The sequence below is a fragment of the Neoarius graeffei genome, chromosome 20 (genome assembly GCF_027579695.1).
Source record: "Neoarius graeffei isolate fNeoGra1 chromosome 20, fNeoGra1.pri, whole genome shotgun sequence".
Lineage (NCBI taxonomy): Eukaryota > Metazoa > Chordata > Actinopteri > Siluriformes > Ariidae > Neoarius > Neoarius graeffei.
This window is the reverse complement of record NC_083588.1, coordinates 46,396,370-46,413,783: the sequence shown is the minus strand read 5'-3', so window position 1 is coordinate 46,413,783 and position 17,414 is coordinate 46,396,370. Positions and strand designations below refer to the sequence as shown.

Here is a 17,414-nt window from a genome sequence, read left to right as displayed (position 1 = left end):
AAGTCGGGGGGGAATATGAAAAAGAAAAGCAGAACTGCTTCAGGTTGAAATATTTTCCTGACGTTCTTTGGTTGTTTATTGTTTTAAATTTCTGTTTCTCTGTACTGCGTATAAATATATGTGCGCCCATTGACGGGAGGAACTTTTTTATTTGCTGTGGGAAAATTCTACTTGATTGCACCATACTAATATGATTTTTCCTCGTTCCTAATTATTTACTGAATATCCATTCGTTAAGTCTTATAATGAATAATAAAAAGCCTACATGACGTCACTACTCTAACCCGGAAGTGAATCCGTTGTAGTAGATGGACGTGATGTAAAAATCTCAGCGACCTGCTGCTGATTAAACATGGAGTCTTGGTTTTGGTCGATGGTTATTTTGCAGCTTTTATTGCTGCAAATGTCATATAACACCGCCCTTTTACAGGCTGCGTCCATTTTGTTATACAGGCGGAGGAGAGTGTTTGCGGCGCGCGCGGCCGCGGCTCTGGGGCTCAGTGCGCGTCTGCTTCCGGTACCGACAAGAAGCCGCTCGTGCTGGATGCGCATGCGTAGTCGGGACTGGTGGGACAGAGTGGTGCTGCAGGAGTTCTCCGACGCGGAATGGAGAGAGCACTTCAGGATGGGCCGCAGATCGTTTGTGAAACTGTGTGCCCTGATGAAAGAGGTCATGAGCCCCGGGGAAGTGACGGTGCGTCCTGCGGTACCGTTAGAGATGCGGGTGGCGATCGCGCTGTCCAAGCTCGGCGCGTGCGGGGAGTACCGGTCCATCGCGGTCCGCTTCGGCGTCCACAAGACCACAGTGATGAAGTTTGTTTACATGTTCTGTAAAGGCATGGTGAACCAAGCGATGCAGCACTTCATCCGAGCCCCGGGCCTGCAGGAAGCCTGCGCCATCGCTGAGCGCTTTGAGAGCAGGTTCGGTATCCCTCAGGTTATCGGGTGTGTCGATGTGACCCACATCCCGGTTCTGGCGCCCAGTGATGGCTACATGAAGTTCCTCAACCGTAAAGGTTGGACATCTTATGTGCTGCAAGGCGTTGTTGATGACAGTTCCTGGTATGTGGGTTGAGGGAAGAGTTTTCAGCTTTTGTACTGTACATGGTGTGCAATTCTTTGCAGGAGGCATCACGTTCGTTTTGCAGTAGAGAGGATTTACTGTATCCTTTTTGTGTCGTTATGTTTTGCAGGACACGGTGCTGTAGTGGTTAGCACTGTCGCCTTACAGCAAGAAGGTCCTGGGTTCGAGCCTGCCGGCCTGTCCAGGGTGTACCCCGCCTCTCGCCCGTAGCCAGCTGGGATAGGCTCCAGCTTGCCTGCGACCCTGTAGAACAGGATAAAGCGGCTACAGATAATGGATGTATGTTTTGCAGGGTATGGTGGTGTAGTGGTTAGCACTGTCGCCTTATAGTAAGAAGGTCCTGGGTTCGAGCCTGGTGACTTGTCCAGGGTGTACCCTGCCTCTCACCCATAGTCAGCTGGGATAGGCTACATCTTGCCTGCGACCCTGTAGAACAGGATAAGCGGCTACAGATGATGGATGGATGGTCAAGGGTGTACCCCACCTCTCGCCCATAGTCAGTTGGGATAGGCTCCAGCTTGCCCGTGACCCTGTAGAACAGGATAAAGCGGCTACAGATAATGGATGGATGTTTTGCAGGGTATGGTGCTGTAGTGGTTAGCACTGTCGCCTTACAGCAAGAAGGTCCTGGGTTCGAGCCTGCCGGCTTGTCCAGGGTGTACCCAGCCTCTCGCCTGTAGCCAGCTGGGATAGGCTCCAGCTTGCCTGCGACCCTGTAGAACAGGATAAAGCGGCTACAGATAATGGATGTATGTTTTGCAGGGTACGGTGGTGTAGTGGTTAGCACTGTCGCCTTATAGTAAGAAGGTCCTGGGTTCGAGCCTGGTGACTTGTCCAGGGTGTACCCTGCCTCTCACCCATAGTCAGCTGGGATAGGCTACATCTTGCCTGCGACCCTGTAGAACAGGATAAGCGGCTACAGATGATGGATGGTCGAGGGTGTACCCCACCTCTCGCCCATAGTCAGTTGGGATAGGCTCCAGCTTGCCCGTGACCCTGTAGAACAGGATAAAGCGGCTACAGATAATGGATGGATGTTTTGCAGGGTATGGTGCTGTAGTGGTTAGCACTGTCGCCTTACAGCAAGAAGGTCCTGGGTTCGAGCCTGCCGGCTTGTCCAGGGTGTACCCTGCCTCTCGCCCATAGTCAGCTGGGATAGGCTACATCTTGCCTGCGACCCTGTAGAACAGGATAAGCGGCTACAGATGATGGATGGATTGTCCAGGGTGTACCCCACCTCTCGCCCATAGTCAGCTGGGATAGGCTCCAGGTTGCCTGCGACCCTGTAGAACAGGATAAAGTGGCTACAGATAATGGATGGATGTTTTGCAGGGTACGGTGGTGTAGTGGTTAGCACTGTCGCTTCACAGCAAGAAGGTCCTGGGTTCGAGCCTAGCGTGGAGTTTGCATGTTCTCCCCGTGTCTGCGTGGGTTTCCTCCGGGTGCTCCGGGTTTCCCGACAGTCCAAAGACATGCAGGTTCGGCTAATTGGTGACTCTAAATTGACCATAGGTGTGAATGGTTGTCTGTGTCTATGTGTCAGCCCTGTGATGACCTGGCGACTTGTCCAGGGTGTACCCCATCTTTCACCCGTAGTCAGCTGGGATAGGCTCCAGCTTGCCTGCGACCCTGTACAACAGGATAAGTGGCTACAGATGATGAATGGATGGATGGATTGTCCAGGGTGTACCCTGCCTCTCGCCCGTAGTCAGCTGGGATAGGCTCCAGCTTGCCTGCGACCCTGTAGGACAGGATAAAGCGGCTACAGATAATGAGATGAGAATACAAACTGTCCCAAGTCTCCCTGCTCTTCCTTATAGATACAAATTGCATCAAAACACAGAAGATTTTCCCAATGAACACTTGCGAGCACACACTCGCTCACCGTCCACCTGAAAAGGAACATCTGTACCCCTGCTTATTTGTTCCATTCGCCAATCAGCCAGTCATCTGACCCCAGTGCAGCGCAGAAATTCATGCAGATACAGATGAAAGGCTTGAGCTTCTTCTGACCTCTCTCTTCAACATCAACCAGGTGTTCCCGCATGCTATGGGGAAGTTTTTTGTTTCGTGCACCTTTCTGTTTGAAGTTTTGAGTGTTGTGCATGAAAGTCCAAAGGAAATCAGCAGTTTCTGAAATATTCAAACCAATAGCCAACATGTGGCACCAGCAACCATGCCATAGTCAAAGTCACTGACATCATGTTTTCCTTATTCTAATATCTGATGTGAACATTAACTGAAGCTCATTAACTGTATCTGCATGATTTAATGCATTGTGCTGGTTGCATGAATGAACATGGCCTCCTATTGAAGTGGCTAGTGAGGGTGTGTATAGCACGTTTAAGGACAAGTGCTGGCCGAGGTGCTGTACATATCTGTAGCCGCTTATCTGTTCTACAGGGTCGCAGGCAAGCTGGAGTCTATCCCAGCTGACTATGGGTGAGACACGGGGTACACCCTGGACAAGCCGCCAGGTTAGCGCAGGGCTGACGTAGAGACAAACAACCATTCACATTCACACCTACGGTTAATTTAGAGCCACCAATTAGTCTAACCTGCATGTCTTTGGACTGTGGGGGAAACCGGAGCACCCGGAAGAAACCCACGCAGACACGGGGAGAACATGCAAACTCCACACAGAAAGGCCCTCGCTGGGCTCGAACCCAGACCTTCTTGCTGTGAGGCGACAGTGCTAACCACTACATCACTCTACTGCCCCAAGCAAATTCAGACAGCAACATATCAATAAATACATTAAAAAGCATATTAAAAGACAATCTCAGATGAAATGGCAGGACAAAACCAAAGACCTGTGAGAATAATAAGTTTTTATTTTTAAAGCTCATACCCAGTATACAGTATAATGTCAGCTATGTAGGTACCAAAATGTACTTCTCCTTGTGGTTATAGTGGTACCATCACAGGTGCACCTTTTGTACCTTTTAGTATATAAGTTTTACCTGTGACAATTAATGTTATACATTTGATTAGCTTTTAGTCAAGCTTTAAAGGCACATCACTCCTTAAGATTCAGTTTCATACCTTAAATTATAACTTTGTTTCCAAAAAAGTTGGGACACTGTGTAAAATATCAATAAAAACAGAATGCAATGATTTTCAAATCATTGGAACCCTATATTTCATTGAAAATCATTCAAAGACAACATATCAGATGTTGAAACTGAGAAATTTTATTGTTTGAAAAAAAATGCTCATTTTTAATTTGTTGCCAGCAACATGTTTCAGAAAAATTGGGACGGGCATGTTTACCAGTGTGGTGTGTACTGTTTTTTTTTTTTATAAACAATACTCGGTAAATGTGTGGGAACTGAGGAGAGCGATTGCTGTAGTTTTGAACATGAAATGTTATCCCATTCCTGCCTGATATAGGATTGCAGCTGCTCAAAAGTTTGGAATCTCCTTGCTCATATTTTTTTTTATTTCAGAATGTGCCGAAAGTTTTAAATGGGAGATGGGTCTGGACTGCAGGCAGACCAGTTTAGCACCTGGACTCTTTTACTCTGAAGCCATGAAGTTGTAGTATGTGCAGAATGCAGTTTGACATCATCTTACTGAAATAAGCAAGGCCTTCTTTGGAAAAGATGTTGTCTGAACATCCACATATGTTGCTCCAAAACCTGTGTATATCATTCAGCATTAATGGTACTTTCCCAGATGTACAAGCTACCCATGCCTTGTGCACTATTTGCACACCTGTACCATCACAGACACTGGCTTTTGAACTGTGTGCTGATAACAAGCTGGATGGTCCTCTTTAGCCCAGAGGATACGGTGTCCATGATTTCCAAAAAGAATTTCAGATTTCGATTTGTGTCTCGGGGTGGCACGGTGGTGTAGTGGTTAGCGCTGTCGCCTCACAGCAAGAAGGTCCGGGTTCGAGCCCCGTGGCCGGCGAGGGCCTTTCTGTGTGGAGTTTGCATGTTCTCCCCGTGTCCGCGTGGGTTTCCTCCGGGTGCTCCGGTTTCCCCCACAGTCCAAAGACATGCAGGTTAGGTTAACTGGTGACTCTAAATTGACCGTAGGTGTGAATGTGAGTGTGAATGGTTGTCTGTGTCTATGTGTCAGCCCTGTGATGACCTGGCGACTTGTCCAGGGTGTACCCCGCCTTTCGCCCGTAGTCAGCTGGGATAGGCTCCAGCTTGCCTGCGACCCTGTAGAACAGGATAAAGCGGCTAGAGATAATGAGATGAGATGAGATTTGTGTCCCCTTCTTCACAAGAAGGTCCAAGAGAAGAGAATGCACTAGTATGGACATGTGATGAGAACTATGTTGGGAACAGAGTGCTAAAGCTACTTGTCGATGGAAAGAGGAGAGTAGGAAGACCAAAGCAAAGACGGATGGATGTTATTGAGGAAGACATGAGAGAGAAGGGACTGGTTGAAGGAGATGCACAAGGTAGACAAAGATGGAGGCAGAAGACTCAAAATGGCAACCCTACTTATTGTGGGATAAGTCAAGGAAGGAAGGTGTAGAGGGTGAACAGGAAGAGAGAGAGAACTGTCTCCTCTGGTGCCCCAGTATTGCTGACCACCTTATCCGACACACAGGGTTGTAAGCGTACATACTGTGGCCTGCCGGTCAGGCAATTGACAATCCAAGACATGAGGGGGTGCCTTCACATTCATCGTCATCAGCTTCTCACCCAGACACACAGGCTGGATGATGTTGGCTGAATGGTGTTGAAAGCACTGGAGAAGTCAAAGAATATTATGCTCACACGATGTGAGACGTAAAAGCCTGTAATCCTTGGAGCCACTGGGGCGTGGTGTCTTCGGCACTGGAACAAGGTATGACGTCTTCCGCATCATAGGGACTTTCTGAAGACTTAGGCTCATGTTGAAGACATGATGAAGCACTCCACATAACTGGGGGGTCAGGGGCTTTGAGCACTTTGGGGCTGACACCATCAGGGCCAGCAACCTTGAATGAGTGGAGATGCTTCAGCTGACCTAGGTGGGGTTTACATTAGACCGTATCAGCGGATCATCAGATTAACGTTTTTAAAACGATTTGCGTGCACACAGCAACACCAATACACGATTCGCGTGCACACAGCAACGCCAATACACGGATACACTCGGCTCCGCAGGCATCCTGCGCTCCAAATCACTCCGCCCTGAACAGCAAGTGTCCTCTGGAGGGTGTGCACTCCGGCCCTGCGCACCTCACAGAGCGCCCGAGTGAAGCGCACGAGCAGTGATTCGGGACTGAGCCACTGTGTGTGTGATCCCAGTGCATGTCGGGCATGCGCATCACTTACCACTTGCAAGTGGAATGATGGCAAGCCTAAAGACAATCATAACTACACAATGGGCAGTATTTGCATCAGTATTTGCAGTATTTTCATACTTTTACACTCTTTAATGAAAGGTGATACAAGGCGGAAGTCCGCGCCGTTTTTCAGCAGTCGCGTCACATGACCAACGCCAGTGAATCAGGAAGGTGGATGTCACAGTGATGTTGTCCAATGACGACGCCAGCTAGAGCTCAGCACAGCGTATCCGCGTATTCTCAATGTTTACACAGCACCAGACCAGACACGATCTGGATTGAATACGTGGACCCTGGCGGATTCCCGTTTCCAGGCGTTTTAATGTAAACGGACAGTGCATCCGCGAAGAAAACGAGACAGATACGGTCTAATGTAAACTTGGCCCTAGTCAGCATGAAACTCATCCTGGAGGTTTCAGGTGGGGGAGGAGTGGTAGTGTCCGTTTGGCCAGGACAGTCACACCAGGAGACAGTGAAGGGAGGGGAGGAGGTAATGCCGTTACTTGACAATGGTGAGCCATTAGGAAGTTGGGGGAGAGGCGGAGGAGTTGATGGTGCTCCAGGGCAGACAACAGGTGGGTTGGACATTGAATCAAATCTATTGAAATACAGATTCAGTTTATTGGCCCTATCCATACCACCCTCAACCACTCTGCTGCCTGTCAGTCTGAAGTCAGTGATAGTCTTCATGCCACTCCATACCTCTCTGATGTTGTTCTGCTGAAGTTTCCACTTCTTCAGTTTCCTCCTGTACCTTAGCCTCCCTGATCGTAACTGTCAACTCCACCTGGATAGTCCTCCTCTCCTCCCTATTGCCAGCTCTAAAAACCCTCTTCTTGGCATTGAGAATGTCCTTTCTGTCCATTGTTACCCATGGGTTGTTATTTGAATATCAACTGACAGTTTTCTGGGACAGTGCAGTTCACACAGAAGTTAATGTAATCCGTAATGCACTCATTGAGCCCGTCAATGTCCTGTCCGTGTGGTTCACATATGCCGCTTTTCCACTACCAACGCGGCTGAGTTGGGCTGAGCCGTGCTGTGCTGAGTTGGGCTGAGTCGAGCTGAGTGGGGCTGTTGGAGTTGCATTTCGACTACAACCGCGCTGAACCGTGCTGGCTGGAAGTGGGTGGACACATTGGGTGGAGTTAGCGAAAGTGGGTGGACGTCACATGATGTCGTTAGGCGGCGCAAACAGTGACATCAGTGATCTTTTAAGCGGTAGTCTCACGACCCGGATAGTAAACAATAAACATGGAGTCGTTAGTGTTGCTGGTCTTGGTGCTGTGGCTTGGTGTCACCGACAATGCCAACAGATACTGGCAAGAGCGTATAGATGAGGCGAGGCGCATAAGGCTTCATAATTCTCGTAATTCTTCTTCTTCCGGGTTTACGGTGTTTACAGATCCCAGCGTGCTCGCAGGGCGTGTGTGAGCATGTGAGGACACTCCTCCTCACCAATCAGTGCACAGGGGAGTGTCTCCTCACGCCCCTAACCCCACTCGGCTCAGTTTGGCTCGCTTCAGCCCCACTCCAAAACCGTGCGAGTTTTGGGTGCTAAGTAAGGGTGAAGCGAGCTGAGTCGTGCTGCTCTGAGGTAGTCGAAACGCGAGCCGTGTCGGGCTGAAGTGAGCTGAAAAAGGGTAGTGGAAAAGGGCCATTAGTACCTGCCAGTCCATTGTCTCATAGGCCTCCTGTGACTACCTCCTCACTGTCTTTGTGATCGCAGGCTGTTTTTTCACCAGGGACATGTAGCAGTTGTTAACAAGAACAGCAAGTTGCGCCCCCCCCACAGATACCACTCTCTGGGCTCTCTGTCCTCCCGCACAGTGTGAAAGCCCTCGATGGAAACATTGTAGAAAACACATGATGCTGCCCTCCTTGAACTCCCTTTGACTCCTGGCTAGCACCAATAGCTCCTTCATTTTGTTAGTCAGTGACTGTACATTGCCCATGAGTAAAGCGGGGAAATATGACATGTATCTCCTCTCCTTCTATGCCTCTTCCTTTTGCTGTCTCATCCTCCTCCCTTTACTGTCATCCCCAAAACATTCCCCTAATCTCCTTGGGGATTTAGTGTGTACAATCCGATGTTATGCCACAAAGTGGCTGTCGCAACTGTAAACAATGGAGCCACCATGTTGCTATCCCATAGTGACTTGTCGTTCTGATGAAAATAGTCCTAACACCGGAAAAGTGATCAAAACTCCTTGAAACCGCATGTTTTAGAAGGGCACAACTTAGAGAAACATACTTGGTTATTTATATACACTAGAAGAACAAATAAAGACAAGAAATATTAATGAGTGCGAAAACAGGGGCAACTGCAGCAAGCAACTGTCTCAGTCGACGCCTGCATACTTATTAAAATGCTACCCTGGACTTTTCAATGTAAAACAGGGTCAGCAGCATTTCCAAAAGTCACCATTTCGGGGACTCGAAAACTCCAGAGTAGTGTAGACACCAGGCATAAATGTCGCAAAAATGATGCGTTTTAAAAGTAAAACGTATGAATGTGGATGTAGCCTCAGCCTCTCTGGGATGCTCTTTTTATACCCAATCATGTTACTGAAATACCGCGAGTTGGCCTAGTGATCAGCGTGTCCACCTCTCAATCGGGAGATCGCGAGTTCTACTTGTGGTCGGGTCATACCAAAGACCATCATAAAAATGGTACCTACTGCCATCTGGCAAGGCACGCTGCAACACAGATGCGAGTGGGGAGTCAAGCTCTTGTGGTGACCAGAGGACTAGCCCCCCACTGTAACCCTAGCTAGGCGAGAGGCTGAGGGCTACAGAAACGGAGATTGGCGCCGCCATGTGGTGTGGGAAGGACTTTCGACTTTTTTTCGATGTTACTGGAAAAAAAATCTGTTTCAACATTTTATGTTGTCTTTTTAGTACTATTTTCAGTGAAAATAGGGTTTCCATGATTTGCAAATCATTGCATTCTGTTTATAGTCACATTTTACACAGCGTCCCAACGTTTTTGGAAACAAGGTTGTATCTTTCAAGTTACACCTACTAAAGTTCCAATAGATAAACCACCAACATCAAAGAAAAGTACAATGTGGTATCTTTATTTATGAGAGTGCATATAAAAGCAGGCAATCTAGTGACTAAGGAAATATTGTTCTGTATTTTTAATGCATCAATAGCTTCTGGAGTGCGAGCTGTAAAGTTCCTGGAGGTGCTCATGATGTCACTGTGTTTAAGCAATCCCAGCTGTTCACCATGGCTCACCTTCTTCCTAAGGTACATATGGCACTAATGTCAATGTATACTTCTACTCCACATACTAACCAGACACTACATGGTATGGTGGTAAATCTGTAATCCCACATTTTGTCGTCATTTCCATTGCCAAGTTAGACCAGGTACCATGCATACCAGAAAGGGGCATATGGGTGGAGCTTGGAATAGTACAGAGCACTGATTGGTTAAATGAAATGTGTGGCACAACAATCTTGAATAGTGGTAGAAAGATTTTTTCCCCCTTCCCTTTTTAGTGGATTTAGGAGGTAATATCAATTTCACCGTACAGTTCAATGGTCCGGTTTCAAATGGTTTAACGATTATTTGTTGCTCATATTAATTTTACATTTCTTATGCGAGGTGTAAACCACTCCCCCCAGGATTTCACGAGCCTTTTTTGTGATTGTTGCGGGCTAAAATGCCTGATGTTGCGGGGGGGTTCCAAAAAATTGCAATGAAAGTTGCAGTGTTTTTTAGGTTTTTGTTGTGATTACATTGCGGGAGGAAGTGAAAGTTGTGAGAAATTGTTGCGATTTTCGCTTTTTGTGATTAAAATTGAGTTATATGTTAAATATTAAGTTATTACTGAAAAACTATTGAGTAAACAAAGACACTGAGAAATGGTCCTATAAACAACTTTACCAATATAAAAGATGACCAGAACTACAAAAATGCAGAAAAATAGGCTTTACTTATCCAAATGCTCCTGTTGGTTCAAAGTTAAAGTGCAGAGAACCTCACAGCACAACATGAAGTTACCTTAAAATATATAAATGCCTCAGCTTTCATGTAAGAAAAAAAAAACTATTAATACTAGTACTGTGTGCAGGCAGTCTCTCCTGAAGACTAAATTAAACAATAATTATAAACTAATAAAATAAATGGCTCAGGCTTCATAGAAGAAAAAAACAATTTGAACAGAATCTCACAGTATGATGCTGAAGCTGCCTAAACAATGGAAAATAAAATACCATTTTGGCAAAAATGTTGGCATCCATTAATTTCTTGTATTAAGTAAAACAATAATGTAAAGTGCACACAGTCCTTCACTGTAAACATAACACACTTTCAGTAATAGAATTTAAGCCTACATAAACACTGACTCGCACATGCAGTGTTGCCAGATACTGCTGATGTTTTCCAGCCCAAAATATGTTCAAAACCTGGCAAAATGCACTTAAAACCGCCCAATCTGGCAACACTGCGCACATGCTGCTTCTCTTGAATGTAAGTAAGGCGAAAGGTAGTTTGTCGACGTCACCTCAAGACGATGCCAACGATTGGTCAAATTTGCGGGAAAGTTGCGGTGATTGGATATAATTGCAACACTGCCCTGAATTTGCAGGGATTGGTTGAATTTGCGTTGAAGTTGCAAATCGCAACATCGTGAAATCCTGGAGGGTCTGCTAAACAACCTGAACTGTTGGACCTTCAAGTTAAGCTGAATCCCGTATGTTTCCCAGTGTACTGTTTGCGCACTGCAGAGGGTATAACATTGTGGTGTTTTAGAACTACGTAGGACACCACATGCCCTTTTAGATGTGTAACCTGAACAACCTTAAGTTTATCCTAGGTCAGAATCAATTAAACCAGTGAGTACAAAGACTCACTATCCCCCCACTATGGCTATTCAACTGAATGAATAAAGCAAGAGGCTGTGTACAAAAATAAAACACTTTAATGATTGATATCTTTTTTTTTTTAGTTAAGCAATGAGCCACAGGATGTTATCAAAACACTGCAACGGGCCAAAGCCCCACTGTTAATATGAATTGCCTTATAAAAAAAAAAACAGGAAACAAAACAAACAAATCATTCAAATGCACAAATCCAAAACAAGAGGAATCACCCCTAACAAGGGCACACACAATAGGCCAGTGTTTCCCAACCTTTCTTGAGCCACGGCACATATTTTACATTTGAAAAATCCCACGGCACACCACCAAACAAAAATATCACAAAAGTGTGTGTGTGTGTGTATATATATATATATATATATATATATATATATATATATATATATATATATAAATAAAATGATAATCTAGTCTCAATTTACCCACAGTTTCCTTATTGGGAAATAAGGATATTTCCTTATTGTTTAATTGAACACAACTCTGATATACTCGTAGGAATTGAAGAAAGACACACATGAAGATCTTCAACAGCTCTGAGTCACTCTCCTTTTTTAGTTTTTATAGCGGTCATGCTTGAAAAGCCCAGCTCGCATAGATAGGTTGTGGAAAATCACCTTTTTTGCTTTCTTCTGACCTCTACTCATACTAGGGCCTTCATCTGGGTCAGAATTTTCTCCAGGGCCCAGTTTGGATTGTGTACTTTTTCTCTTCAAATATTTATCTATTGCTATCACCACCGTCACACCCAAAGCATTACTAATTCTATTGTTTGAATGGCAACAGGTAGATACACAGGTTAATTAGCTACCTGCTGCCATCTATTGGAAGAGTATTTAATTGTTCTGCCGGTCACTATACGTCGTTGGCATAGATGAACGAAGACAAATTATTTGCAGTAAATAAATAATTTTCGGAACAATTAAGTGAAATTGGATAATGTCCCACGGTACACCTGATGATCTCTCATGGCACACTAATGTGCCGCGGCACAGTGGTTGGGAATCACTGCAATAGGCTATAAAGGGCGAGGGGGAAGAAGACAAAAGGAGCCAGCCGGAGAAGAGAGCCCACAGGGACGCAGCAAGATCATACACTACACTGCTAAACTACTGTATTCAGCTCAGCAATACACCACACTCAGGCAGCAAATGTACTACACCAGTAAACACTATAACTAAAGTAACTATGCACCACGCTCGCCAAGCCCAAATGACATAAGCTAGGAATAAGCCCTCACAACCCCTTGTGCTTCCCCGCCCTGGCTGACAAAAGTGGGAAAAGGGAATAGACCTCGCCAAATAAATATACGAATAAGGAAATAAACAAATAAACTAAACAAAAGTGGAGGTGGTTTTACACACGCTTACAACACACTATGACAAGGCATTTCACTGTGGGCCTTCTGCTGATGGTGGTTAGACTACCCTAAAGGGCATTTAAAGGAACAGTCCACCGTATTTCCATAATGAAATATGCTCTTATCTGAATTGAGACGAGCTGCTCCGTACCTATCCGAGCTTTGCGCGACCTCCCAGTCAGTCAGACACGTTGTCACTCCTGTTAACAACGTAGCTAGGCTCAGTATGGCCAACGGTATTTTTTGGGGCTGTAGTTAGATGCGACCAAACTCTTCCATGTTTTTCCTGTTTACATAGGTTTATATGACCAGTGATATGAAACAAGTTCAGTTACACAAATTGAAACGTAGCGATTTTCTATGCTATGAAAAGGCTGCACTATAATGACAGGCGTACTAACACCTTCTGCACGCTTCGGCTGCGCATTGATATCTGAGCTCCGTATCAATGCGCTGCCGAAGCGCGCAGAAGGTGTTAATACGCCTGTCATTATAGTGCGGACTTTCCATAGCATAGAAAATCGCTACGTTTCAATTTGTGTAACTGAACTTGTTTCATATCACTGGTCATATAAACCTATGTAAACAGGAAAAACGCGGAAGAGTTTGGTCGCATCTAACTACAGCCCCAAAAAATACCATTGGCCATACTGAGCCTAGCTACATTGCTAACAGGAGTGACAGCGCGTCTGACTGCGTCTGACTGACTGGGAGGTCGCGCAAAGCTCGGATAGGTACGGAGCAGCTCGTCTCAATTCAGATAAGAGCATATTTCATTATGGAAATACGGTGGACTGTTCCTTTAACAGGCCCACATTAGCTTTTAAAGTAAACTTTACAATGCGAAAAACAGTGGCTACAATAGGCTACTGTTGCGCTGGCGTCATACCATACAGGCAGGAACAGTCTTTGGCACAATTAACTTCTTACAATCCCCACTACGCATACCAGTAGACTATCCTTTTTCACTTAGACATCGTGTGGGTCAGGGAACTTTGGTGCTGTGTTGTTACTAAGGACTGCTATCACAGGCCAGGAAAACAGCCGGACTTGCTTGAATACCACTCTGCGTTATATCACCGCCGGCAACGCTGCACGCCAACAGTGCTCTCACCACTGCTGCGCTGTTAGGTTTCAGACAAAGGGTGGCCCATGTTACAGGCTAGACTAATCTACCTGCATTTCCTCCTCACGTGAGACAATTGAACGTCAGGTGACTCACTAAACTCCGTTTCTATCCGTGTTCCTGATTAGGTGTGACTAATTACATGGCTTGAAGGCTTCTCCCACTCCCACCCGTCACAGATGTCTGACAAAATGCATGCATTCCTCTCCCAGATTTCATGAAGATTAAAGAATTGACATTGGGCTGTGTTTCATTATTTAAACAATTTAAACATAATTAAGATGGTTACTTGTCATAGTAGGGGCAACATGGTGGTGTAGGGGTTAGCGCTGTCACCTCACAGCAAGAAGGTTCTGGGTTCAAGCCCAGTGCCTGACGGGCCTTTCTGTGTGGAGTTTGCATGTTCTCCCTGTTTCTGCATGGGTTTCCTCCGGGTGCTCCGGTTTCCCCCACAGTCCAAAGACATGCCATCCATCCATCTATTATCTGTAACCCCTTATCTTGTGTTGGGTCACAGGCAAGCTGGAGCCTATCCCAACTGACTATGGGAGAGAGGCGGGGTACACCCTGGACACGTCGCCAGGTCATCACAGGGTTGACACATAGAGACAAACAACCACTCACACTCGCATTCATACCTACGGTCAATTTAGAGCCACCAATTAACCTAACCTGTATATCTTTGGACGGTGGGGGAAACCAGAGCACCCAGAGGAAACCCACGCAGACACATGGAGAACATGCAAACTCTGCACAGTGGCCTTTGTCGGCTACTGGACTCGAATCCAGGACCTTCTTGCTGTGAGGTGATGGTGCTAACCACTACACCACTGTGCCGCCCCCAAAGACATGCAGGTTCATCTAATTCCAGGTCAGCCCTGCAATGATTTGGTGACTTGTCCCGGGTGTACCCCGCCTCTCACCCATGAGTCAGCTGTGATATGCTCCAGCTTGTCCGCAACCCTGCACAGGATAAGCAGTTATGGATAATGGACGGATGGACTTGTCATACTTACCTGGAGAAGGAAATCAAATTCCTGATGATGAAAAAGTACTAGTGTTAGTTTAGAGCATGACATCTTATGGCTTTCATCAAAAAGTGCGTCACTGAGTTGGTCTCTTATGTTTGTGTTCTACTTTCCAGCATACTTGTGAAATTGGTGGGATACCCGTCAACTTCATTGTTCTAGGTGACGCTGCTTACCCACTCCTGGAATGGCTCATGAAGGTGTATACCCCCAGTCCTACTCTAACCCCTCAGCAAAACTCCTTTAACGTCTCTCTTACTGGTGCAAGAACTGCGATGGAAACTGCCTTTGGGAGGTTGAAGGCAAGATGGCGGGTTCTTCTGAAGAGAAGTGATTTTCACTACACCTTTTCACCATATGTTGCAATAACTTGCTGTGCACTGCACAATTTCTGTGAGAGGGAAGAGGAATCTTTCGCTCAAGCCTGGATGGAAGAGGCTGCTGCTTTAGAGAGAGCCGTACCACAGCCGACAACACAGCCATACGCACAATCGAATAATGCTGGTGAAGCTGTTAGGCGGGTCCTCACAGAATATGTGGCCACCAAATTTCCTCTTCACATGCAAGAGTCGTAAACAGGGTTTGGATTCTAGAGGGTGTTGTGAATACAATATTTATTTATTTATTTTATACTTGGTTTGATCAAGTTTTCACTTATGAAAATGTAGCTTTTTAATAAAGCATTGCTGATTGAACACTGATTCCGGACATTAATGACCAAGTGATGTTTTTGTTGTTTTGATCAAGTTCTTCGTGCTCATATTTTGTGTAGCAGTAAAGTGAATGCTAAAAAACAATCTGTTCTGGAAAATGTACCTTCTTTCCTTTACAAAGATTTCATTTTTAAAAGCTCTGATGCACAAATGATCAAAATATAACAATGTCCACATTATTTTGATCATAAATCAAAATATATGCTATTTGTTTCATTTATTGTCAGCTCAATTTTTTTTGTTATCCTATTAACTTCCTTTTTCTCATAGGGTTTTTACTTGTAATTTTTAATGATGAATTAATTAATATATGCGTTTCCCTTTTCGTTTCCACTGGTGCAGCAGGTAGCTGCCTCAAAGCTTCAGGGGCCCAGGTTTGATCTTCAGCTTGGATTACTGTCTGAGCGGAGGTTTTTGCTTGTTCTCTTCATGTCTGTGTGAGTTTCCTCCAGGTTCTGCAGTTTTCCAAAAGCAAGCCAACGTGGATTGGCTAAGATAAATTACTCCTAGGTGTGAATGACTGTGAGTGAGTAAGTGAGACAGACAGAAACTGGGCGCTCGCATGATGTCCTTTAATGCAGTGTTTCCCAACCTTTCCTGAGCCACGGCACATATTTTACATTTGAAAAATCCCACGGCACACCACCAAACAAAAATATCACAAAAGTGTGTGTGTGTGTGTGTGTGTGTGTGTGTGTGTGTGTGTATGTGTATATATATATATATATATATATATATATATATATATATATATATAAAAAACCCCGATTCCAAAAAAGTTGGGACAAAGTATAAATTGTAAATAAAAACGGAATGCAATAATTTACAAATCTCAAAAACTGATCTTGTATTCACAATAAAACATAGACAACATATCAAATGTCGAAAGTGAGACATTTTGAAATTTCATGCCAAATATTGGCTCATTTGAAATTTCATGACAGCAACACATCTCAAAAAAGTTGGGACAGGGGCAATAAGAGGCTGGAAAAGTTAAAGGTACAAAAAAGGAACAGCTGGAGGACCAAATTGCAACTCATTAGGTCAATTGGCAATAGGTCATTAACATGACTGGGTATAAAAAGAGCATCTTGGAGTGGCAGCGGCTCTCAGAAGTAAAGATGGGAAGAGGATCACCAATCCCCCTAATTCTGCGCCGACAAATAGTGGAGCAATATCAGAAAGGAGTTCGACAGTGTAAAATTGCAAAGAGTTTGAACATATCATCATCTACAGTGCATAATATCATCAAAAGATTCAGAGAATCTGGAAGAATCTCTGTGCGTAAGGGTCAAGGCCAGAAAACCATACTGGGTGCCCGTGATCTTCGGGCCCTTAGATGGCACTGCATCACATACAGGCATGCTTCTGTATTGGAAATCACAAAATGGGCTCAGGAATATTTCCAGAGAACATTATCTGTGAACACAATTCACTGTGCCATCCGCCGTTGCCAGCTAAAACTCTAGTTCAAAGAAGAAGCCGTATCTAAACATGATCCAGAATCGCAGACGTCTTCTCTGGGCCAAGGCTCATTTAAAATGGACTGTGGCAAAGTGGAAAACTGTTCTGTGGTCAGATGAATCAAAATTTGAAGTTCTTTATGGAAATCAGGGACGCCGTGTCATTCGGACTAAAGAGGAGAAGGACGACCCAAGTTGTTATCAGCGCTCAGTTCAGAAGCCTGCATCTCTGATGGTATGGGGTTGCATTAGTGCGTGTGGCATGGGCAGCTTACACATCTGGAAAGACACCATCAATGCTGAAAGGTATATCCAGGTCTGGATATGCTCCCACCCAGACGACGTCTCTTTCAGGGAAGACCTTGCATTTTCCAACATGACAATGCCAAACCACATACTGCATCAATTACAGCATCATGGCTGTGTAGAAGAAGGGTCCGGGTACTGAACTGGCC

The 17,414-nt window shown here is 45.3% G+C and overlaps 1 protein-coding gene across 5 annotated transcripts; it reads left to right on the top strand.

Annotated features, from left to right (window-relative positions):
- Positions 1-295: 295 nt before the first annotated feature.
- Positions 296-15,504, top strand: LOC132868717 (uncharacterized). 5 transcript variants are annotated; one of them, XR_009650877.1, is made up of 4 exons: positions 296-1,062; positions 9,539-9,635; positions 14,627-14,806; positions 14,900-15,504. XR_009650877.1 is itself a non-coding variant. In XM_060901830.1 (3 exons), exons 1-3 carry the CDS (start codon positions 353-355, stop codon positions 15,356-15,358), a joined length of 1,266 nt encoding a protein of 421 aa, XP_060757813.1. In that variant the 5' UTR covers positions 296-352; the 3' UTR covers positions 15,359-15,504. The 5 variants fall into 5 exon arrangements, 2 of the variants coding, with proteins under 2 accessions (XP_060757813.1, XP_060757814.1); XR_009650879.1 differs by lacking the exon at positions 14,627-14,806 and adding an exon at positions 1,194-1,833; XR_009650878.1 differs by lacking the exon at positions 14,627-14,806 and adding an exon at positions 1,194-3,119.
- Positions 15,505-17,414: the final 1,910 nt, after the last annotated feature.